The sequence below is a fragment of the Chelonoidis abingdonii genome, chromosome 9 (genome assembly GCF_003597395.2).
Source record: "Chelonoidis abingdonii isolate Lonesome George chromosome 9, CheloAbing_2.0, whole genome shotgun sequence".
In the NCBI taxonomy this organism is placed as follows: domain Eukaryota; kingdom Metazoa; phylum Chordata; order Testudines; family Testudinidae; genus Chelonoidis; species Chelonoidis abingdonii.
Genome location: NC_133777.1, coordinates 65,450,160 through 65,475,843, shown reverse-complemented (window position 1 = coordinate 65,475,843; position 25,684 = coordinate 65,450,160). Strand labels below are relative to the sequence as shown.

Here is a 25,684-nt window from a genome sequence, read left to right as displayed (position 1 = left end):
ACCCAGGGTTGAAAGTATCTTGTCTCCTGATTGGTCCTCTGGTCAGGTGTTTAGTTCCCTGTTTGTTAACCCTTTCCAGGTGAAAGAGACATTAACCCTTAACAATCTGTTTATGACAGGTGTAGACATAGCCTGAGACTAGACTTTAAGGAGAGTACTTAAAATCTCAAGATTTCCTCCAAAATCTCTGTAATATTGTCAAGGCTGGTGGTGTCATAACATGAAAATATAGGGCCAAAGAGAGTCCCACAAAGAAGATAGATCCTGAGCTCTAGAATGGTCTAGATTCACCATAGGGCATATAATATTCTTCCTCATTTAAAAGATGATGAGATACCAGACTGGTGACTGCTTTAAAAGTTTCTAAGTTAAATCCCAAATCATTTAACGTTAATATTTTTTTCAAATGATATGGAGAAAATAGGATGAAATGGATGGGCAGAGGGAGACAATCTATGCTGAAAGGAATATTTCAGGCTTTTTTGTTTCCACTTAGAGTCTGGTATGTACCCATTGCCAGTGTGAGACAGGATCAGTTCCTTTGGTTATAGATCTTTGGGGTATTGATTGTATCTTCTTATATATCTGTAAAGTGCTGTGCAGACTTTTATTATTTAGATTTAATAATAAAAGTAATGCCTATGCATAAGCTCTGAATATCCTAAAAATAATTAAACTTACAATAACAATAAGAACCACCCAGCAGCATTAAATACTAACAAACAAATACATTATCTGCAGCACTGAATAATCAAATAATAATGCTTCATGGTACTGCATTAATATTGAGATATAGGGGATGGAAAGCGACTCAGACATATCAAAATTGCCTATCAAGCTAAATAACACCATGTCACAACATTGGCAGCGGGAGTGGGATATGACAGGATATACAGAAATGTCTTGAAGCTGTGGAATGAGATAAACAGCACTGTATCTTAATGTGTAGCAAGTGATAATGCAGACCACAGAAAAATGTAGAGAAGCGCCTGAAGAAAAATACACTTTCTGTTTTTTTATGAGCTAGGAGCAGATAGTTTGGTGGTAGTGTCACAACTGGACATGCAGGAATTCATTCCTGCACTGAGGCCACTGTAAGCTCCTCTAGAGAATATACCTGAAACTGAGGGGCCCACAACTTCAACAACACAGTCAGTATAGCTGGTTCTTTACTATCCTCATCAGGAGTCTTCACCTCAAGAGGTGTGCCAGGAAAGTGTCCAGGGTGTTCGTATGCCAGGGCTATTCCTAACTGTTAGACTTGCTCATAGGGAAATAGTTGCCACTGGGGCTAAAACTAGGAGAGCCCTTGGGGATGGTGTGACCTGTGTTGGGGTGTACTGCGGTGTGTGGAGTGGGTCAAAAGCAGCTCCTGGCAGCCCTGTGATTGGAGAGGCATGTTGCCCCTGTGCTGTACTCTTCACTAGTGCAGGGATGAATTTGGTCCAGAGTTGGGAAGCCAGAAGTTTGAACAGATATGTGGGACCTCCCTAAGGCTGGAAGTAAGTTAGTGGCAAAGAGTAGAATGTCACTGGGGAAAAGATTGGTGTGATGATCTGGATTTCAAAGAAATAATGGCCATGCATATGAAAAGTACAGGACAAAGTTTGTTTTTAAGAGGCTATGCCCTGGCCTGCAGGATGTTATTTGTGGTATAAAATCACCAATTTGTATCCAGATTATGGACTTTTTGTGTTCAAAGCTAGATGGGTAATTTTTGATGGAGACCTTTGGGACTGAATGGGTGACTACTGAAGTTAGTGCTGGGTGCAGACAGTTTTGGTGTAATCTTAGGTGCATTTATGGAACAATGAATGGTGAAAGCAGATTATGTTGGGGGTGAGTAGTAGGGGTGGGGAGTGATTGAAATGTAGCAGTGGGAGTTTTGGGGGTATGCTGGGAGGAATGGGGGTTATTGACTATTTAGAAGTGGGAGTATTTATGTTGAGGGGGGCTAAGCGAGGCTCGGGGTGTCGAACATTCAGAAGTGGGAGTAGGTATTTTTGTGGGGGGAAGGGGTCTCAGGGCAGACAGAATTGGCAGTAGGTTCTCTGGGGAGGGTGGATGCACACAGAGCGCTGGGTAATGTCTTGGGCGCGGGGGTTACACTTCGAGCTGGAAGTAGCTAATTAAGGGGAGTCCTTCGACCGACGCCTCTAAGACGTCCCCGCCTAGAACAGGGGAGGATGGAGACGACAGGCCTCTCCGGCACAATGGTGTCACTATGGTAACCCAACAGCCCTCTTCGCTCCCCCCCTTCCGGGCTCGTTCTCGCGAGAGCTGGCCGGGCCGGCGCGGAGAGGCCAGGGCGCTCAGGGACCCTTTCAAACCCAGCGGCTGCGGCGGCACAGCAGGCAGGGAAGGAAATGGCGGAGAACGATAAGCCGGAGGCCGCGGCACCCCCGGGGGGAGCGGAGGAGGCCTTAGCCGCCCCCGACAACCAGCCTCAGCAGCAGGATGAGGAGGAGGCGGCGGCAATAGCGACCGAGAGCGGCGGCAGCGCCAATGGCGTCAAAATGTGTGTGCGGGGCTGAGCCTGGGCTGCGAGCCGGGGGACAAGCGGGAGGGGGCCAGGCAACGGGGCTACCTGAGTGCGGGGATTCAGCGGGTCGCCTAGGCCGCGGTAGAGAGGCAACCCGTCCTCTCCTTCCCCCCTCCCTCCGTAAGGCTCCTCCCCCTTCCAGGAGTGGAGGGGATGGGGCTACTCCGTCCGGGGAGCCCCCATCACCTGGGAGGGGAAGTAGAGCCCCCACCCCCACGTTAGTGTTAGCCGTTGTGGTGTAGCTTCGGGGCGGTGTGGAGGAGGGGATAACGAGGAGGTCGGAGGAGGGGGCTAAGAGCAGGGGGAGGGGAGGCTCATGAGGGCTGCCCTGCGATGGGGTGCTGCGCTAGGGGAGGGTTGCTTCCCCCATCCCATTAGCCTCTTCTTGGGAGCGTGGAGAGCGTGGCCCGGAGGCAAGGCAGGAGGCAAGGCAATTGCTTTATATTGACGATGACGAGGTTTCTCGATGTGATCACTGGGAGCAGTGCGCTTCCTTGCGTGGTGGCGTGTCTGCTCACTGAATCCAAGCCTGTGCGTGTAACACGGACAGTAAGTATGAGGATTATATGAGTGGGAGTTGATCATCACTCTATGGCAAGCCACAGGTCGCTTTTAAGTAGTGAACCTTTATGCCTTCAGATACCATAACCTGTTCTGTTTATACAGTGCTTTTCTGGAGATGTATTGTAACTTTACATTGCTGCTTTTTTTTTTTTTTTTTGGTACCCCTCCATCTGTAAGGCCAGGTTGTCTTAGAACCATGAGTCCTCTTGTGCAGGTAGATAGAGAAAAATCTCTACTTGTAACACATTTTGAAAAGGTTTTAAAAATTATCAGCTTTCCTATAAATTACAGTGGTTCTATTTTAAGATCCAGTAAACCATCACCTGTCAGGGACAGATATGGAATATTATTAGGAAGCTTGGAATTTCAGCTTTCCAATGTAATAAAGCAAATGGATTTTCTAGGGCTGATGGTTCTTGGCATCATACCTTCAAACTGTTACTAGGCAATGATCGAATGTAGGAAGTCTTTGATCTCAAATCAGTACAACTTTCAGCTTCTCATTTTACCCAGTTCACACCTGGGAGAAAAGTATTTGGTTACAGACTTCTTTTAATACATAGTGGCTGTTTGAAAGCTGGATTGACGTTTGAAATTTTAAAAATATGGGTTGTGGTAAACACACACTCTTGAGGTAAGATTCAAAATAAAAACATTTATAAAATCGGTGAAGAATGAAGGTATTCTTGACCATATATGATATTTGTGTAGGTTATATTTTACATACCTTGGGGTAACCTAAGCCAGGTTTTCCTTTGTTGTGTTCACCTGGCTCTAAATGCTTACACTCCTGATTTTTGTGGTTTGTATTATTCTCGGTTTAAGGCCATATGTAGGGCCTTGCATTTTGATGTTTGCACAGCAGTTTGAAAATGCAACACAATGGTAGTAAGTTTTTCATTTTCATTTGGGAATGTAACAACTGTGGCAGTGACTTGACTTAAACCTGTTACCATATTTTTTTTTTTTTGGTGGAGTTAGCTTATTTAGAAAGCAACACAAGATATAATCCTGAGTATCAGGGTTTCATGTACACATAATCCTATCCTTTGTTCCCCCTGTAATCATGTACAGAAAGCATTGTGTTAATTTTAATGTGTGTCAAAAGACAAATTTCAGTCTGTTTAAATTCTCTTGTAACCAGATAATGCTTATGTGAAAGTGGACTCCAGTCCTGCAATTACTTATGCACCTACTTAAACTTACTATGTTGAGTAATAGGACTACTCAAGATAGCAAAGTTAAAAATGTGCATCTGTGTTTGCAGGATCAGGCACTTAGTTGTGGAACATCCTACACTGCTACTTTGTACCTACCTACTGGTTTGTAGGGATGCTTATGAACAGAATCAGTAGAAGTTCCTAAAATAACTTTTTCAACACAGTACGTTGAATAACTAGAATTCTGAGCTGTAAGTATTTTGTTAACTTTGGTATCGTGAGAAATCATGTGCAGATTACAAATTGTAATTATCTTTTTCTATGGGTTCTTTATACATAAGCTTAGAAGACTTTATATTTTTATTTATTTTGTTTTTAAGGTTTATTTTCTGCACAATTTTGGATTTAAATGTTTGCCTCAGTTTGTTTCCTACAGATGCAGTCTTCTAGTTAAAATTTAATTACTAGTAGTATCTAGAATCAGAAAATAAAAATCAGTTTAATTATTGTTTCTTGGTCTTATTTAAGCATCATGCAGTAAATGCTAACAATAAATGCTGTTGATTGTAATCAAAGTTTAGAATCATGTTATTGTTCCTACTCAGCTTTGGCCCTAGCACATGTAGATGCATACTGCATTGGGTCGATCTAACTCAAGTGATTGACCATAGAATGAACAAACAAAAAAAATCCTTTAATGTAAAATTGATTGATAGTGGAAATTCTTGCTGTTTTGGTGATCTGGGTCAAGAAGTCAAATATAACAATAAAAATATGCTAGCTGCTCTACAGACAAGTTTGAAGAAAAAATCCCTGGCCTTAATTAGCTAATTTATAACTGATATCCCTGTATTGCTTAATTTCATTACTTCCATGGGAATTCTATACTGATTGACTTTTTCTGACTGAATGGACTCCTCACTAAAGTGAGGTAGGCAAGTTCATAGCTCTTAAAGTTGTCATTTCATTTGGTCTCCAGACTACAAAGGTAATACTGCTTTGAATCCCGTTTAGAAGGTTTTCTTTGTAGTCAGGGAAGAAACTATTTAAAGTGATAGCTCATATTTTCCAGAAAACATTGCCTCTCCTTCTAGGATGCACAGAAGTTCTGCATCTGTGGATTTCTATATCCTTATGAATGCTCAAGTGATGAGATTATTGCAGAGATTGTTTTGCTATATATAAAATATGAAAACACCTACATATGCTTGCGCTTTTTATATAATCTTTTTGAATATAATAGCTTTTTTGGATATAAACTTTGCAATAATCTCTCAACTAACTTGATTTATTACATATTTTGGCTACAAAGCCCATTTCACACCAGTGCTTACTTTTCTTAGAATTAGAAATTGCTTCAGATTCATGCTCTGAATTCCTAAAATGGAGTTTGGCATTGTGGGTGGATAATAAATGGGACCACACTAGAACTTTTCATTTACTTAGCGCAACAGTAATAAATTGACTATTGCCCACTTAGGATATGCAGGTTGATTACATTTGAAGGTGTAGTTTTCATGAAGAGAATCTTAGTTCCTAATTTCATAATTCTTCAATAAACACAAACCAAACAGTCCAGCGATGTACTGTATTTATAGAACAGAAATTCGTGTATTAGGTCCTTTTAGCTATGTGCTGAAAGTGTCAGAATTTTATGTAAAATTTTAGGTCCTGCAAGCCGGTTGAAACAAATACAGCTTGTGAGGTGTTCTGAAGATACTGTTTTGCTCACGTAATAAGTTAAGCAAGAGGGTTCCAAATCCTTTTCTGCAATCTTGTAACACTTAAGTATGAGAGGAATATTGCGTAATCGCAACTGATATCTTATGTAAAGACCTTTCAGTACTCTATTTAAAAGTCCTAAGTCTCAAGGCTTGTAATAACTAGGATGATATATCTCAGTTACACACATTTTTAAAAATCTGTTTCTTTATAACACCACCTTGCTGGAACTTGACAGGCATATTACTACAGAAGTACAACTTAACTAGACTTCCTTACTGTGATTACAATGGAACAGTGTGGCCTTTCTTTGCAAACTTTAATTTCTTATTGTTGCCAAATAAAAGTGTGTGTTCATGAAATGAGACTGTTTAAAATGAAATAATTCTTGGGAAGTAGGGAGTCCTGAATGGTAGTTGCAAAGCTGATAGCATGCAAAATGTGAGATTTGCCCTATTAATGTAGAATTGTACCATTATTTCAAGGCAAAACTAATGTGTCTCTCCCTTGAAAATATAGGGATAATGATGAGGCAGCAAAGGAAGAGAGAGCACCTGTGAAGGAAAAATATGTTCCAAAACCGAAGGCAATTCCATCTCTTGGAAACAAGAATAGATTCCATCCGTATTCAAAGGACAAGAATTCAGGCACTGGAGAAAAGAAGACTATTAACCGTAACAGAGTTTTCATCAGCAACATCCCATATGACATGAAGTGGCAAGCTATTAAAGATCTTATGAGAGAAAAAGGTAACTCACTCCTGATAACCCACTTCATATAGGAAGGGGATGAACTTAAAATATTTTTGTCCTTTGAGCCACACAGGTTTGACTTGCATTTTCTTTTTTTTTTCTTTTTTTTTTTTTGGCCTTTACTTGATACATCTATCTTCTCCCCACTCTTTCATTTGAGACAACTGCATTGCAGGGTAGTATGGGAAAATGAAGTGTTTACAATCTTGCCATTTTAGTGTGACAGTAGAGAGCCAACAGCATATGCATGCCCTCATGACTTTTTAAAGAGATTGTGTTTTGTCTAGTTGAAGTCTTTGTAGATTTTTAAAGGGCTATTGTATTTAAGCAATACACTTAGTGTGTATTTCAAAAGATGTTTTGTATTTCCTTGGTGGAATTTGGCTGTGGAATTAACTTTGTCTGCATTGTCACTACTGCCATGACTGACTGACTGGAGATCTATATTAAAAGTGTGTTACTGCTGTTGCAGTTTTGATAGAGTAATCTGGATACCCCAAATGTTTTACTCTGGACAGTTTGGGGAAAATTAACTCTAATAAGAATTCTGTAAAAAGTTAGATCTGTTATTTTTCTTGAAAATATCGATTCTTTAAAAGTAATGCAAAGCACACTTGGCTTCTAGGCTGTTTAAATAATGCCAAAAACTTTTTGTAACTTTGCTTGGTTTATCTGTTGTAAGGTGACATGACTATTTGATTGGTTTTATTCACTGAAACTTTAGAAAGTGTGTGGCTTGCTGTGAAATATTTGACTTGTAAATTTGGTTATTATATTGAAGGCAAACTCTTATGATTGAAGACATTCAGGTAGAAAGTCACCTTAAAACAGCTGTTGTGAGTAGGATGACAAATGTCACTGAAAAGTGCTAATGTTGATTTTCTAATCTGATAGGTTAAGGGACCAAGTGTATATCTGAATTTGTTCACCAACTATATCATACTGGCCAAAATATGATCTGTAGTATGAATTAGGTTAAATATAGTTGTTTGTATAGCTCTTGAGAATGTGGCTGCTGCATATTTCTGAAAATTAGCTAAATTATATAGCCATTGACAGGAGGTATGTTGGTCTGGTTTTGATTGTTGGTGAATAATAGGTGCTTCTCTGTAGAGTTGTGCACAGGGGCACAGTAAAGCAAGATATTGGTGTTTAAATGCATTGTCTCTTGGTATTTTCCCTTTGTATGTCTTATGTAGTTGGTGAGGTTACATACGTGGAGCTGTTTAAGGATGCTGAAGGAAAATCAAGGGTAAGTGCCGTGGGCAACAATCTGCTAGAGGTTTAAAAGTTCCTCTGCAGTTTTATTTTTGTATAATACCTGTACCAGTTTTTGGAAAGTAAGTTTCATTTTTATTTTATTATGATAGACTTGAGGCTTCTGTATTAGAATCAGTCTGACACTTTCATGTAAATCAAACTAGCTGGCTGTAAGGGACAAGTTATCTTATAAAGCAACAAATGGCATTTACTTAATTCTCCTAAGGTAATACTTTTCAGCCAACACTTTAATTTAGGGTTTTTGTTGTGTTCTAGATCTGTTTTATGTAAAGGACTTAAAAAAAAAAAAAACTACTGAATTGATAAATTTTGCAAGTGTAATATTTTTATTTGAGACCAGTAAGTATAAAAATGTATAGAATATACTGTTTGAAGAATCTAATTTGAGAGTTTACAGGACTAGTGCTCTGAACACTTTGGATTACTGAATTTGCCTGTTTTTTTTAAACTGAATGGAAGGAGGTGGTTGGCAGCCAAGAGAATGCCAGCAATGAGGCACCTAGAGTGAAGAATGTTAAAGCTCCATTGTTTTTTTTCAGTCAAAAGTTTGAACTATAATAGATCTGAACCTGCTGTATGAACTGAGAAATGCAGGTTTAATTCTAACTAAGCAAGAATAATTGTTGTAAATGATTTCCCTAACATTTTGTAAAACAAAATGGTGTGTTTTCAGTTTAGTCTCTATAGTACTGCTCACTTAAAGCAGTCCTAAACTAGTTGCTTTATTAAATGGGTTTTGGTGCAGTCGATAATTTACTTTCATGAAAAGTAACTTAAGTTTTTTAAACATAATTCAGAAAGGTACACAAAATCCGTGTATACTAGATGTGGAATTTAATTTTGTACTCAAATTTTGTACTGAGTGTGCTGATCACATTCTTTTAACTGTCCTTATGTCGATCTGTGTGGCATTTTTCTATAGTCCAATTCTGGTTTGGCTCAAAGAGAATAAAATAGAGTTTAGAATATTGTCTTTTGCTTTTTAATTGTAATATCCCCCTGTAGTATGTTTTGTTCAAAAGACCCTAGGTGAAATTTAATTTCCCCTGTCAGTAAAAAGCATGTGTTTATAAATTCTGGAGTTGAAATTTAACTAACAGTTATTTAACAGTAATATGGAATATTAAAATACTTTATTAGTTGTGTTTACTGACTCACTCCTCTTTTTTTTTTCTCTTTCTCCTTAACGTGTGTTCACAAATCTTCATCATGGATGCAGGGTTGTGGGTAAGTTTTTTTGTTATTGTGTGTTGTTTTTGTGTGTGTGTGTACAAATATTCTGCTAGCTTTTTAAAATTAACTTTACTTTAATACTCTAAATATTTTGTTCCTTCTTAAGTGTGGTTGAATTCAAAGATGAAGAATTTGTAAAGAAAGCATTAGAAACTATGAACAAATATGACCTTAGTGGAAGACCCCTGAACATTAAAGAGGTATGAATGTTACTTTGTTTTAGCTTGAATTGATTAAATCTTTTCTCAGAACACTTGAAGTGGCTTTATACTAACATTACGTCGTCTATTCGTTATACATATCTTCTGCTTTCAATAGTGAAGAGGCCTCTTGTGTTTCCTTAGCCAGCCAGGGGCCTGTTTGGTCCCTTGGCATTGTGCCTTCTGTGAGCTAATGTGACAAAATCATGATGTGTCCTAAAGACTGCAGTATGCCAAAATAAACAAATGCCTTTTTTAAATGGTAGATACTTCCTAACTTTCTACCACTTCCCTCTTTTATCCCAGGCTATTACTTTCAGTTTTTATACTTTTTATCAAAATATGACTCTTAACTCTAGTCTGCCAGTCAGATTGTTCTGACTATTTTGTAGTGGGACGGGGGTTGAAATAGGGTGATTGTGCAAATTGAGATCTCAGATAAGTATCAAAATTCTCAATGTAATATATAGTGTTGGGTCCTATAGTAGTTCTTTGGAATGTTCTGTTACATTTTTAATCATGGAATTAACAAATAATAAAATAAAGTTCATTGAATTAACTCAGTGCTTGGAAGAAGGTACTAGACTGACAGCCCATTAGATTGAAATCTTTTCTACTTGTCCATAGGCTAGGTACAGCATGTGAAGTGGCAGTGCACGCTTCCTCCACAAGTGCTTTGCCAATATGCCTCAACCCTCATCTGAAAGGACCCACCTCTAGAGGTGAGGGAATTAGGTCTCCATGCTAATTAAGTGCTTGATCCCTCTGCTGATGCTGACAAGGATATTAGTTGATTTTGATGGATTTTTATGGAATTTTAAAATAGTACTCTCTTTGTTCAACTGTCAATCCTGCTGTTGATGAATGTGTTAGCTTTACTTTTAAATGTGTTCTAGGATCCTGATGGTGAACATGCTCGCAGGTTATTGGCACGTATGGGAGGACCATTCCCAGGAGGACATGGACCTGATATGGCGCCTGGATTGATGAATTTACCCCCTTCAATTCTCAATAATCCAAACATTCCTCCTGAGATTATTAGTAATTTGCAGGCTGGCAGACTTGGGTCCACTATTTTTGTTGCTAATGTAAGTTTAAACACACTTAAAAATTTTACTGTCTAATCTATCTTAAAAAATCCTTATGTTCAGTAGTACCAATCTCTGTGAATTACACAGGAGCATCCACTTACTCTCTTCACTTTAAAAGGAAATGCATATGAATTAATTTTATGGTCTGGTATTTCTTTCCTGAAATCGAAGAGAAAGCGCATGCATGAGTCCAGATTGGGGTATAAAAATGAAATACGTTAAATGAATTTTAAGGAGCAGCAGACCACTACTAGCACTTCTCTTTGAAGGTCTTCGCTCTGCTGTAGTCCTTTCTTGCAATTTTTTAAAATAGTATTTACAGATAGGTTTATTTCCAGTAAATAACTTTGACTTTTCTTTACAACTGAGTGTACTTGTTAGTTGGCAAGTGTATTTGTTGTCATGTGTATCCACCTTGTGCAGAGAATCTTGCCAGTTACTTTGCATTAACACAGACTCTCTATTTTACAGTATTGTTTCAATGCGATCATTTATTCTGATTCTCTTACTAGCTCAGAATTTGCACAAATTTAAGAAATACTGGAACTAGTTTCTTGTTTCTCTTTAAATGCAAACTGGCACTTAAGAGAATGCAGGTGCTGCAAAAAATTTCCCATCCTAATCTGCATGTTAAAAGTTGAGGAGGATGAGGGAAGCATACAGAAGTGACAAATTCATCACATTTAAAGAGATTTGACTTGTTAGATTCATTGTGGTGGACATGTGCTATAAAAATATATTGTTTTTAGGAGTTTAAAAAGTTACTATGCTGTAAAATGTCTCCTGAATTATTTAATGAGATGAGATAAATGTATTGCAATTGTGTAATTTTTGTATATTCAGCTTGACTTTAAAGTTGGCTGGAAAAAACTAAAGGAGGTGTTCAGCATTGCTGGAACTGTAAAACGTGCAGATATCAAAGAAGACAAGGATGGCAAGAGTCGAGGAATGGGAACAGTCACTTTTGAACAAGCAATTGAAGCAGTTCAGGCAATATGTATCCTTATTTTTTGAGTATTAGTTATCTGGTTAAAGGAGCAATTTGTTAAGTGTGGTTTCAGTTTGTGTTTGATTTTTTTAAAGCTACACTGTATCCATTTGCATTGTAGCTGGTTTACATGCTTGCTAAACTTCAGTTTCTGTGTACATGAAGACCTTGAATGCACTTCACAAAACAGCTTAGGCACCTAAACTCCAGAATTAGGCATGTAAATCCCTATGCGTGGCGCCACTGAAGTCCACGCAACTCCTTCTAGGTTTTAGACCTTGGGGCATGTCCAATTCTATTCTAGGTGTCCAGGTGCTTAAGTCCCAGAGCAATTCATGAATCAGGGGAAGATAGGAATTCGTTGGTTTGTGTGGCTTGTGGGAGCCTCTGGGTGCACGCACCAGATCAGGTCCAATTCAAAATCCAGGTGGTGGTGGTGCCTACCTTTATAACTGTTAGCTCCGTGGTTAGAGCACTCTGCTGGGATGTGGGAGACCCAGGTACAATTCTCATCTCTCCCACGACCCCTTTGGGAGAGAGAGTTTGGACAGAAAGTGCTCTAACCCCTGAGCTGTGGGATATTCTGATGTGGGGCTTCCTCAGCGTCTCTTGTTGAAGCCATTCTGTAGTGTATAAATGATGAAAGAGTGGAGCAGGAGGACTGTACCAGGTTCTGCAACTTCTGAGGGGGGTGCTCTAACCACTGGAATTCAGAAACTTTCTCTTGCCCAGTGACTGTTCAAACGTAGATAAACACTTAAATAGTCATTGGGCTGGAGAGAGAGGATGACTGTGCAGTCCAGTAGTTAAGGCTGAAAAAGGAGCTGATGTGTTCAGTGTTTGTCTATAACTGTCATTCTAACTAGCTGATCTCCTTGATTGGAGAAGCGGGGGAGGAAACTACTAAGAAAGGTGAGGGAGGTGGGTAAGCTAAATCATAAAAATGAGTCTTTAAAACTAGTTAGACTGCCTTCAGTAGTCAGATCAAACTTCTTTGACTTGGTCTTCAGCTATGTTCAATGGACAGTTCCTTTTTGATAGACCTATGCATGTAAAAATGGTGAGTTGTCTGCCCGTCCCCTTGTACCTTACTTTTAGCTAAGCTAAAATGTAGTGAAATCCCTCCTAATAATACTCATTTCACAACAGGATGACAAATCAATTCCTCATGAAGACTTCCGTGTGGTGGAGAACAAGACGCCACAGTTACCTCGTGAGTATGGGCTATAATCTTTCTTACTCCTTGGACTTCACATATTATGATCTGCAGTCTGGAACTGTGTGATGTCTGCACCAGGAGGCATGAATTACGTTTGTAGGGTCTCATTGTGGCAACAGAAATCCTGACTCCTGATGGTGATACTTACTGTGGTTTTCAAAGGTGGCCTTGGAGGTATTGGAATGGGACTTGGACCAGGAGGACAGCCCATCAGTGCAACCCAGTTGAGCATGGGTGGTGGAATGGGGAGTATGGGTCCAGGAGGTGAGGATACTTTTATTTCTTTTCTCTGTAACGTTAATGGTTCTTGGTCTTGCCTCAGGAAAAATTGTCTGCTCTAACAAAGTAAACCTTGAATAGTGTGAATTTGATTAATTGACTTACATAAATTACTCCTAGGGGAATTCTGCACAATACAGTATTTGCACAAAATTAATGTTCTGTACAGAATTTCCTTTAAACCCCACGGAAATCGGCTGCAGAGGTGCTGATGGCCACTTGGGGCCACTGGACCTAGCAGAGCCCAGCTTGCAAATAGAAGACACTCCAAGGGGGAGCGGGAGGGAGTTGAAGGGTTCCTGGAAGCTGCAGTTCCCGGCATGCCCTGGAGCAGGGGTGGCCAGCTTGAGCTTGAGAAGGAGCCAGAATTTACCAATATTCATTGCCAAAGAGCTACAGTAATATGTCAACAGCCCCGCATCAGCTCCCTCCCCCACTCCCAACGCCTCCCACCCACTGGCAGCCCTGCCAATCAGCACCTCCCTCTTCCTCTTGATCACCTGTTTCGTGGTGTGCAGGAAGCTCGGGATGGAGGGCACAGCAGGCTCAGGAGAGGGGCCGAGAAGGGGTGGAGTGGGGGCAGGACCTGTGGCAGAGCCAGGGGTTGAGCAGTGATCACCTCCTGGCGCATTAGAAGTTGTCGCCTATAGCTCCAGCCCTGGAGTCAGTGCCTATACAAGGAGCTGCATATTACCTTCTGAAGAGCCACAAGTGGGTCACCCCTGCGCTGGAGGAAGGAGGTGGCTTGCAGGAAACTCTGTACAAGCCCAGGACCCAGCATCAGGCTGTTTCTCCCTCTGGATCCCTGGGCTCTGGGAGGATAGGGGGCATGAATGTCTGAGGTGGAGCTGGGCCCTGGAGGGAGTGTGGGGGTGTCTGGCCCTGAGGTAGGGCTCGGGGAGAGGGGCAGAGAAACACAACTGGGTTGTTGTAGGGGTTTCTTTAACTCCCTACTCCTGGGGGAATTTTTTTTTGTCTGTATTGTTAGACATAATTGCTGACAGTATTTTGAAATTAATTACCCAAATAATTGAAACTGATGTGATTATATAGTGTTGTTTTGATAAAATATGCAGAATTTTAAAATATTGTGCACAGAATTTTTAATTTTTTGGTGCAGAATTCCCACAGGAGTAATAATATAGAAATATGGAGAGACCTTTTTCTGTGTTCTAAACTATATAACTTTTTGTTGAAGGTATCGGAATGGATGGCCCAGGCTTTGGAGGAATGAACAGAATGGGAGGAGGTATACGTATTTTTTTATTTCTTTTCTGTTAATGTCTTTAAAATATTGTATAGAAAACATTTTTTCTTATTGCATAGGTATCGGTGGATTTGGTGGAATGAAAGGCATGACTAACATGGGAGGATTTGGTGGAGTCAGCAGAATGGGAGGTGGGTGAACTTTATTTCTCTCTCTCTCTCCTTTTTAATCAATTATTGTTACTAAAACGCTTTTCTTTACATAGGGATGGGGAGTGTAGATGACTTCAGAGGAAATATGGGCAGTGGAATGAGTGGGGGCATAGGAACCGGCATGGGAGGCATGACAACTGGCATGGGAGGTAAGTTAGCAAACTTAAATGTGAGCTTTTCAGATTTGTGCTTTAAACTACTTTCCCTTTACATGAGCAAACATGAAGTACGTAATTTATGTACATCGTATGTTGAAAATGTAACAGAAAATCTATTGTAACTTCTGCTTGTTTGTTGGTATATTCTCAGCAGAAATGTTCCGTGGTGGAATGGGAGGAACTATTGACAGAGATTTTGGTCGGAGTGACATGGCAATGAACCGGGGCTTTGGAGATTCATTTGGAAGAATGGGTATGGTAACTCTCTGTCAAACTTGAATTCTTCCTGAGCAATCACATTTCTTATTTCTTTTGACAAGTAAACTGACTAGTAAATCTATCTGCTCATCATCTTCAACCTCAGTCTCCAAAAAGCATTTTGGTAGGTGCTGCAATGAAGATAAAATTTAGATCTTTACATAGATGGAAGTATGATGGCCCTGTCCAAAAAAAATTTTTTTTTTTGAATGGGGGAGTGTTTAAAGACAATGTTTTAAGTTAACACAGCTAGTAACTTTTTGAGTATTTGAAGAACTGAAATTCCAGGACACCTTTCTGGAAACTACATACCAGCTGTTCAAATATTTGTCTTGCAATTTCTGTGGCCTTGTCTCATTAGTGCACACTAGACATGTTGTCCTTCCTGTTTATGTAAATTGGATAGGAGGCATCCAATAGAAACAGTGAAATTTTTGCCATCTTTGTCTCCTCCCCTTCCTTGCACAGGCCCAGTCTGCTTCCTTTCTTTTTTTGATGCAAGTCATACTCCTGGGGAAATTCTGCACCAAAAAACTAAAAATTCTGAGCACAATATTTTAAAATTTTTGAATTTTATTTGTCAAAATCACACTACATAATCACAGCAGTTTGTTATTTTGGTAATTTATTTCAAAATACCTGTCAGCAAGTATGTCTATAACAATACAGACACAAATATTCCCCCAGGAGTAGAGAGTTCAAGAAACCCCCATGACAACCCAGTTCCTGTTTCTCTGCTCCCTTCCCCCTCCCCCTCCCCCGCCAAGCCAGGCCACTGTGCTCCCCCAGCCATATTCCCCATCCCGTATTACCCCCTACCTCCAGAGCCCCAGCCAAAGCTGCGCGTGCGCGTGTCTCTCTTTCCCCAGGGCATGCTCTAATGGGAAACCTATAGCTGCCAGGAATTATCTTTTTCCTTGCGTGATGCATCCCCCCCCCCCCCGCCGCCCCCCCCCCCCCCCACCCCCCCCCCCCCCCCCCCCCTCCCTGTCCCCCCCTCCCCCCCCCTCCCCCCCCCCCCCCCCCCCCTCACCCCCCCCGCCCCTCGGCCTTTGTCTTCTAGGTGTAGAGCTGGGCGTCTGCTGGCTTCAAGCAGACCCACTAGTTGTGGCCCTCTTGCAACTGGCAGTCCATTTTCTTGTTGGGCAAGTGAAATTCTGCGTGGCATGTTAATTTCTGAAAAATTCAGCAATTGCACAGTGGTGTCAAAATTGTACTCCAGGAGTAAAAGACAGCTCATTGAGGTTGTGCTGATTTCTTCTCCACTCGTTCCTCCACCAATGTTCCTCGTGCAATGGAGTGTTGCACTTTTGTGAGTTGAGCAGGTTTCACTTGGCTGCATTTAGGACAAAAAGTATTCTGCAGACGTAGAGTCTTAGGTTGACCCAGAATTTCAAGGATGAGACTGGATTCATGCCTAAATGTATCTATAGTTACTGCTCTACACTACAGGATTATTCCGATTTTACATAAACTGGTTTTGTAAAACAGATTGTATAAAGTCGAGTGCACGCGGCCACACAAAGCACAATAATTCGGTGGTGTGCGTCCATGTACCGAGGCTAGCGTCGATTTCTGGAGCGTTGCACTGTGGGTAGCTATCCCATAGCTATCCCATAGTTCCCGCAGTCTCCCCCGCCCATTGGAATTCTGGGTTGAGATCCCAATGCATGATGGTGCAAAAACAGTGTCGCGGGTGATTCTGGGTAAATGTCGTCACTCATTCCTTCCTCCGTGAAAGCAACGGCAGACAATCATTTCACGCCCTTTTTCCCTGGATTGCCCTGGCAGACGCCATAGCATGGCAACCATGGAGCCCGTTTTGCCTTTTGTCACTGTCACCGTATGTGTACTGGATGCCGCTGACAGAGGCGGTACTGCAGCGCTACACAGCAGCATTCATTTGCCTTTGCAAGGTAGCAGAGATGGTTACCAGTCGTTCTGTACATCTGCTGTGCCATTGTAAATTGGCGATGAGATGACGTTATCAGTCGTTCTGTACCGTCTGCTGCTGTCATGGGTGCTCCTGGCTGACCTTCGCTGAGGTCGGCCGGGGGGCGCAAAGACAAAAATGGGAATGACCCCCGGTCATTCCCTCCTTTATGTTGTATCTAAAAATAGAGTCAGTCCTGCCTAGAATATGGGGCAAGTGTACTAGAGAACCAGTGTATCAGAGAACCAGAGAGCACAGCCGCTCCGTGTCAGATCCCACAGAAATGATGAGCTGCATGCCATTCTAGGGGGTGCCCCTGCAACAACCCCACCCGTTGCTTCCCTCCTCCCCAACCCTTCTGGGCTACCGTTGCAGGGTCCCCCATTTGTGTGATGAAGTAATAAAGAATGCAGGAATAAGAAACACTGACTTTTTAGTGAGATAAAATGAGGGGGAGGCAGCCTCCAGCTGCTATGATAGTCCAGGCAGGACATTAAACGGTGGGGGGAGAGGAGCCCAGCATCCGCTGCTATGATAGTCCAGGCAGTACAGAATCTTTTCTTTAGACATGAAAGGGGGGGGGGGATGGAGTTCAGCCCCCAGTTGCTATGATGAGGACGGTTACCAGCCGTTCTGTACCATCTGCCGGGAATAACCGGGAGTCATTCCTATTTTTACCCAGGCGCCCCCGGCCGACCTCACCTGAGGCCAGCCAGGAGCACTCACGGGCTGATGACGAGGACGGCTACCAGTCCTTGCACTGTACCGTCTGCCACCGGGGAAGGGAGGGGAGAGGATGCTGCTGTTCAGTGCCGCAGCACCGTGTCTACCAGCAGCATGCAGTAGACATATGGTGACATTGAAAAAAGTCAAGAAACGATTTTTTTCCCTTTTCTTTCACATGGGGGAGGGGGGGAGTAAATTGACGAGATATACCCTGAACCACCCCGGACAATGTGTTTGACCCTACAGGCATTGGGAGCTCAGCCAAGAATGCAAATGCTTTTCGGAGACTGCGGGGACTGTGGGATAGCTGGAGTCCTCAGTACCCCCTCCCTTCCTCCATGAGCGTCCATTTGATTCTTTGGCTTTCCGTTACGCTTGTCACACAGCACTGTGCTGTGGACTCTGTATCATAGCCTGGAGATTTTTTTCAAATGCTTTGGCATTTCGTCTTCTGTAACGGAGCTCTGATAGAACAGATTTGTCTCCCCATACAGCGATCAGATCCAGTATCTCCCGTACGGTCCATGCTGGAGCTCTTTTTGGATTTGTGACTGCCTCGCCACCCATGCTGGTCAGAGCTCCATGCTGGGAAAACAGGAAATGCAATTCAAAAGTTCGCAGGGCTTTTCCTATCTACCTGACCAGTGCATCTGAGTTCAGATTGCTTTTCAGAGCGGTCACAGTGGTGCACTGTGGGATACCGCCCAGAGGCCAATACCGTCGATTTGCAGCCACACTAACCCTAATCCGATATGGTAATACCGATTTCAGTGCTACTCCTCTCATCGGGGAGGAGTCCAGAAACCGGTTTAAAGAGCCCTTTATATCGATATAAAGGGCCTCGTTGTGTGGACGGGTGCAGCATTAAATCGGTATAAACGTGTAGTGTATACCAGGCCGAAGAGGCAGAGGGGACTAGTTTAGGTTGCCACCATAAAGTCTGCTTGTAAAACAGTTTTCCCCTGAAGGAGATTCAGAGATGATTACCAATTTTAATTAGAAAATCCCCATTTAGACAGGTGCTTAAGTCAAATTAGCGAACCATTATTTACACGGGTCAGTCTGGAAGCGCTGCTTCTTCCGACCTGTGAATGGCTTCTACTCATATATTCTCTGTTTGGAGTGGGGCATCTTCAAGGATTGGGTCCACATCACAGAAGATCAGTGGGTCCTCTTGCCTCCCTGTATCTCAAGATGATTCAGTCTTTTCTTCAGGGGCAGAAAAGGTTCTTAGCAAATCATTTTATCATCTTTGCACAGTCTGGTTGATTTGCCCCTTTCCAGAAGACGACAGATTTTCTGGTATCTGTTTTAGACTATTTCTCATCTTTTAAGATGACAGGAAATCTTTGCCCCATCTTGGATTTAAAGTGACTGAACAGTTCCTTGGAAGTGAAGACATTCAGAACAGAATATATTTAGGTTGATAGTGGCTGCTATGTATTTGTAGACCAAATTTCACAGTTGAAAGTATAAACTTAGCTCTGACTGCAGATCTTACACCAGGGGAAGGCAACCAATGGCATGTGTGCCAAAGGCAGCACACGAGCTGATTTTCAGTGGCACTCATGCTGCCTGAGTCCTGACCACCAGTCCGGAGGACTCTGCATTTTAATTTAATTTTAAATGAAGCTTCTTAAACATTTTAAAAATCTTATTTACTTTACATACAACAATGATTTAGTTATATATTATAGACTTATAAAAAGAGACCTTCTAAAAACATTAAAATGTATTACTGGCACACGAAATCTTCAATTAGAGTGAATAAATGAAGACTCGGCCCACCACTTCTGAAAGGTTGCCGACCCCTGTTTTACACGAATATCAGATTTTTTTTCCTGTATATTGATGATGCATATTATTAGCTAGATGAGGCTGTATTAAGTCTATGCATTTTAATACTGTTGTGAGGAATTGGATGTGGGAGTTCTGCATGCAATAGATGGGAGCAGGTTTCAGCCAAGTAGAGTGCAAAACAGCAGGGCTCTGCCATATACTTGCATTCTCTGGTGCTGCTGTAACAGAACAAGACAGTACATACTAAAAGATGAAAGTGTCCTGGGCTGATTTGTATCTACAAAGTCGATATCCCTGCTTCCTGTGGCCTTTACTGTTTAGGGATCACTGAGCAGGATAGCAGTGTCAAGAATGGAAGTAATTGGAAGATACCAGATATCTGCTTCTCTTGATTTGTATTTTGGCATTACCTTTGTATTTAATGAGAATTTGATAGAATCCCAGAGGGCCTATAACTTTTTTCCTTTTGCTAGCTAAACTATTATGACTTTACATCATAACTCTTGGTTTATGCTGTGTTTAGCTGAGGAAGACCCTACTGTCCTCCTATCCCAATATCTAGGCTGATGCCTTCTTACTTAAGGACAATGGGACACTGGTGCATCGAAGAGGGTCTTCAAAGCTTTAATGCGCCCAGGAGACTGTATTGGCCATTGTAAGGGGCATTGTTTGAAGTAAAAGGCTCTCCCTTCTTCCTTGCCTACAATATCAAGGAAACTTATGAATCTAGAACAAGATCTATGAAATCTTCTACCTAGATGACTAGCTAGCTAATTTAGAAGTTTGTGTATTAATGGCTGTGACCAGAGTGGAGATGTTCTTGAGTCTAGGCCTCTTCATTAATGAGAAGCGCTTGGCAGAAGCTTTCTTGCTCCTAACAAATGCTTGGAGACTAGTATTCCCTTCAGAGAATCACTTTGAGGATAAATCTGATTGCCCAGTTAGCATGGTAGATTTGTCCAGCAATCTGAGCTCAGCTAATGTTGTTGAACCTTACTGTATCCTGCTGGGATTTCGTACCCTGGTTTCAAACTCTGCAAACAGTTCCTTATCATGGAGGACACTTTCAATCAAAGCAATAAGTATGAAGTAGTCTTTTCCCCTATAGGTCACAATGTGTTGCATTGTGATAAAACAATGAAAAGGATGCCCCTGCAGGACCCAAACACAAGCTTTTTGGGTTTGGGGATCCGGTCTAAGCATCCATCTGACCCAAGGAAATATTGTACTTCAGAGAGAGCTTTTGATGCCCACCTGCTGGAGCACTGAAAAGCCTAGCTTGCATTGAACAAGCTCAGTATTCTAGTCAGAATCAGCACATTATTCTGAGGTCAGATAACACTGGTGTGGCAAAGGGGGAAACTGTTCCTCTGAGAGACCATCCTTCTACTCAGGTTTGCAGAGAACAGTCGTCTTTCCGTTTGAACTGCGGAGCTAACTGCAGTTTCAGAACAGTTGGGGAACAGTTTCAGAAATTGAGTATTCAGAGTGTGTGCAGTCTGGGCAAGTCAGTCACTGACTTTCTGTGGCAAAAAACACCAGACCAGATAAACAAAAAACCCAAAATGTGAAAGATTCTCTAGCAGATAAAGTAGCATGGGCAACATGAAGTTTTCAGTGTTCTTCCTTCTGGCCCATACCATGCACACACTCTTGTTTTTCTTTCATGTGAAGGATAATAAAATCAAGCAAGACAGAGCCAAGATTGTGCTGATAGTTCTGGGGTGAGCAAGTCATCAGTTTGTGGACATACGTTGGATGGTATTAGAACCACACCCATTTGTCTTCTCATGTCAAGATCTATTGTCACATTGATGCTGCCTTTGTCACAGTCTAGCAGATCTAGGTTTATCAGAGAGAGTTCTGTTTATTCTCTTCTCCATGAAAATGACTATACTGGATCAGACCAATGGTCCACTTAGCTCAGTTTCCTGTCTTCCAACAGTGGCTGGTGCAGGGTTCTTCAGAAGGAATGAACATAATAGGGGCAGTTTGAGTGATCTGTGCCTAAATGGTCCAGTCGCTCAGCTATTGTCAGTGCGGGAGGTTTATGGGACATTCAGCATGCTATGGGGTTGCATCCTTGATCATCTTGGCTGTAATAGTCCGTTGACGACCTTAATTCTCCATGAATTTATCTTATTCTTTTTGAACGCCATTTATATTCTCTTTGAGCCTTTACAACAGCCCGCGCTGACCCCCCTCGGGCCCCCCGCAACGCAACGAAGTATCTACATTAGATTCGACTGTGGGGTTGTATGAAGGGTACTTCCTTAAGTTATCGTTTTAAAACTTGTTGCTCCTTAATTTCATTACGGGGTGACCACCACTGTAAAGCAAGGTCTCCAATGTATTACTGAAGGGAAGGGTACCAAATACCTTTCTTTATTCATCTTTCCCAACATCACCATCCCCGATTCTTATATGAGCTCCCTATCATATTCTGTTCAGATTATATCGCTCTTCCTATTTTTTTTTCTTTTTTCCAAAGAATGATGCTGGTCGGCTGTCTTTAAAAAAAAAAAAGAACAAATCATCTCGCCTCATAGTTGAAGCCTGTTCATCTATCCGCTAATCTTTGGTGCCACTTCTCTGTGTTCTTTTCAAATTTATAAACAAATAAAATACAACAAGAAAAAAAATTGCATTGTTTTGAGATGGGTGACCAGAATGGGCATGTAGTATTCAAGGTGTGGGCATTCCATGGATTTATATAGGGTGGGAGCAATATGATAATTTTCTGTCTCTTGATTATCCCTTTTGTAATGGTTTCCTCCAGCTATTTAGTTGAAAGAGTGGCAGGACCCCCCCCAAGGAAATTCCCCCCCCCCCCCTCATGGCATTTAGGGATTATATAATAAGGATTTTTTTAGTTATAAGATTGGGACACATCAGTTGGAAGAAACAGAGGAGGAGAAGGACGCTTGGCGTATTGGTTGATTAGAGGATGACTATGAGCTGCCAATGTGATATGGCCGTTAAAAAAGCTACTAGCAATTTTAGGATGCATCAGGGAGGTACTTTGCCAGCAAAAATAAGGAGGTGTTAGTAACATTAGTATATGGGCACTGTGAACCTGCATCTGGAAAACCTGTGTCAGTTCTGGTCTGCCGCGGCATGTTTAAGAAGGGGAATCCATAACTGGACAGGCTTTCCCAGATACGGGCCTTACTCACGAGGATTCCCGAGAATGGAAAACCTGTTTTATGAAAGAAAGACTTTGCTTGTTTAGAACAAACACGATAAGGTTAGGGGATATTCCGGGCTTGCTCTTTAATATTAATGCAGAGAGATTAATATTCAGGAGGAGGGAGAGGAATTATTTAAGCTTAGTACGGCTAATGTAGACCAAAGAACAAATGGGATAACTGGAACCTAGGAAGTTTTAGGAGCTTGAATTGACAAAGTTTGCTAACCATGTAGAAGGAGTGAAGTTCTGGAAGGGCGGCCTTCCAAGGGGAGTAGTGGGTAGCCAAAAGACATATCGGCTTTAAAGACTAACGCTTGATAATGTCAATGGAAGGATGGTATCGAATTGGATACTTAATTTGGCAATTGATTTATGATATCAGCAGGTAAGTACTGCCCTAGTGGTCTGTGATGGGATGTTATGGATGGGATCCGGTCTGAGTTACTCGCGAGGAATTCTTCCCTGAGTGTGGCTGGTGCGCGGCCGCACATGCTCAGGGTTTAGGCTGATCGCGCACCCCCTCGCATATTTAGGGTCAGGAGGGAATTTTCCTCTGGGGGGCAGTATGGCATGAGTCCGCGGAGGTTTTCACCTTCCTCTGGGGCAGGCGCTGGGCATCGGGTCGCTTGCTGGTGGATTCTCTGCAGCTTGAGGTCTTCAAACCACAATTTGAAGACTTCAATAACTCGGACATAGGTTAGGGGTTTGTTTATAGAAGTGAATGGGTAGGATTCTGTGGCCTGCTTTGTGCAGGACGTCAGACTAGATGATCATATTGGTCCCTTCTGACCCTAAAGTCTATGAATCTATTAGCTTTTTTGAGTGCTGCTTCACACTGAGCAGATGTTTTCAGAAATCCACCCACGATGACTCCAAGATCTTTCTTGAGTGGTCACAGCTAATTTAGAACCCATCATTTTGTATGTATAGTTGGGATTGTTTTCCAATGTGCACTACTTTGCATTCATCAACACTGAATTTCATCTGCCATTTTGTTGCACAGTAACCTAGTTTTTGTGAGATCCCGTTGTAGTGCTTTGCAGCCTTGGACTTAACTATCCTGAGTAAGTTTGTATCATCTGCAAATTTTGCCACTTCACTATGCTCACTCTTCACCCCTTTTTCCAGATTATTTATGAATATGTTGAACAGAAGTGGTCCTGGTATGGATCCTTGTGGGACACCACTATTTACCTCTGTCCATTGTGAAAATTGACTATTTATTCTTACCCTTTGTTTCCTAGATTTTAACCAGTTAGTGATCCATGACAGGACCTTCCCTTTTATCCCATGACTCCTTACTTTGCTTAAGAGCCTTTGGTGAAGGATCTTATCAAAGGCTTTCTGAAAGTCAAAGTACACTATTTCCACTGGATCATCCTTGTCCACATGCTTACTTTGACATCTTCAAAGAATTCTAATAGAATGGTGAGGTATTATTTCCCTCAACAAAAGCCTCATTGACTCTTCCCCAATATATCGTGCTCATCTGTGTCTGATAATTCAGTTCTTTACTATTATAGTTTCAGCCACTTCGCCTGGTACTGAGATTTACTCCAGAAAGAAGGGCAGTTTAGCTGCTTACAACAGAATCTGGACAGGGACGGTAGAGGTAGTGCTATGGTAACCTCTACCAAAGCCATCACGAGAGAGTTATAGAATGGTGGAATTAAAGTACTTTTCCCTTGCTGCTTCAGTCTTGCAGCTCGTAGGAATTTAATGAATTTGGTGTGTCTTGTCTTCCACATTCCTAGCACTGTTCCTAAAAGCATGTTCTCTCCTCTGACCCACATAGCTTTCCTAGTGGAATCTTTACTTGAGTGTTTAATAAGCAGCTCCTTTGAATTGTTTTGCATCTTTTGGAAAAGAAGCAAAAGCTTCAAGTAGTTCTCCTGCTATTGGTACATCAGTTGGGAGTGGGAATGACAGAAGACCTTTCCACCCTATATTTTTCACAATAAGGTAGTCCTGTTAGCCTTACTTTGGTGTTCTTGCAGGATCATTTTTCTTTATTCCATATAGCTTGCCTAATGGCAATTTGTCTGTACAAAAGAATTTTTTTCCTAGAAAGAGGCTTTGGAAAGCATCTTAAAAACTGTAAAAAGAGCTCAGGACTAGGGGCCATCAAAGTCACTGGTTAGAGGCTTCCCGCCCAGCTTGCATAATGAACTACCAACCCATCTAGATCTACACAAGTGAAACCAGTCCATAGAGAAGAATCCTAAGAATATCTTGTGTAGTTTTAAATGTTAACTAGTGTACTTGCTAATATGTCTGGCTTTGTTAACTTGACTTTTTTTCTATCCTTGTTTAGGTGGTGCAATGGTTGGTGGTTTTGCAGGAGGAATGGGTGCTTCTAGCATGGGCCCAGTAGGATCTGGAATGAGTAGGTTGATTGGTTTCAACAGAATGTAAATGATCAATATATAGATGTAGCAGAAGATTTTTGAAAATAATTAACTGGTTCTAGTGCAATACTTTTCAGTGGCAGGAAAATATTCGTGTATCAGTCCCAGGTTGTGATTGTAATTCTAATTGTTTTTGGAGGAGCTCTTTTGCTGGAGATGCTTTCCATATATATAGGGCCCTACTAAATTGAGGGACTGTGAAATCAGGCCTCCCCCCCAGTGAAATCTAGCTATTGGAGGGGAGGAGCAGGGCTGAGAGCACCCCAACTGGAGGCTCCTACTGTTCACTGATGTCCAGCTGCTGGTCTGCTGGGCTGGGGAGGGATGGGGCTTCGTCTTCCCCTGCATGACCACTCTGAGGGGAGATCAGACCTATCTGTGGGGTACCCAGAGGTGGGTCTGATATCTCTCCTCCCCCTGGCCATGCAGTGGAAGAGAAAATCCTGTCCCTCCACAGCCTGGCCCTGACTAGCAGCTAGGAGCCTCCGGCTGGGGCATTCCCAGCATTACGGGAGAGATCAGACCCACCTCCAGGAACCGCCCCTGGCTGCAGGAAACTCTATGGCAATTCTGCGACCTTAACCCTCCCCCCCCTCCCCCCAGCTTTGTCTTATACCCCCCCCCCCATGCCTTTTTGGATTGGGGGCTCCCAAAATTACAACACATTGAAATTCCAGATGCAAACATCTGAAAACGTGAAATTGACCAATTAAAAAAACCCTCTGGCTGTGAAACTTACCAAAATGGACCAAGAATTTAGT

The 25,684-nt window shown here is 41.9% G+C and overlaps 1 protein-coding gene across 2 annotated transcripts in view; it reads left to right on the top strand.

Annotated features, from left to right (window-relative positions):
- The first annotated feature begins 2,209 nt into the window (after positions 1-2,209).
- MYEF2 (myelin expression factor 2) overlaps positions 2,210-25,684 on the top strand; it is a 30,066-nt gene continuing 6,591 nt past the window's right edge. The window contains exons 1-16 of one of the 2 annotated variants that reach the window (XM_032762831.2): positions 2,210-2,350; positions 2,469-2,518; positions 6,508-6,737; positions 7,940-7,992; positions 9,241-9,248; positions 9,361-9,454; positions 10,351-10,542; positions 11,389-11,542; positions 12,544-12,593; positions 12,683-12,746; positions 12,915-13,016; positions 14,230-14,280; positions 14,358-14,429; positions 14,504-14,599; positions 14,760-14,861; positions 24,830-24,901. In XM_032762831.2, coding sequence (XP_032618722.1) covers positions 2,225-2,350; positions 2,469-2,518; positions 6,508-6,737; positions 7,940-7,992; positions 9,241-9,248; positions 9,361-9,454; positions 10,351-10,542; positions 11,389-11,542; positions 12,544-12,593; positions 12,683-12,746; positions 12,915-13,016; positions 14,230-14,280; positions 14,358-14,429; positions 14,504-14,599; positions 14,760-14,861; positions 24,830-24,901 — 1,516 coding nt within the window. In that variant the 5' untranslated portion in view covers positions 2,210-2,224. Of the gene's footprint in view, positions 2,519-6,507; positions 6,738-7,939; positions 7,993-9,240; positions 9,249-9,360; positions 9,455-10,350; positions 10,543-11,388; positions 11,543-12,543; positions 12,594-12,682; positions 12,747-12,914; positions 13,017-14,229; positions 14,281-14,357; positions 14,430-14,503; positions 14,600-14,759; positions 14,862-24,829; positions 24,902-25,684 lie in introns of both variants that reach the window. The other variant, XM_032762812.2, reaches the window with a different exon arrangement.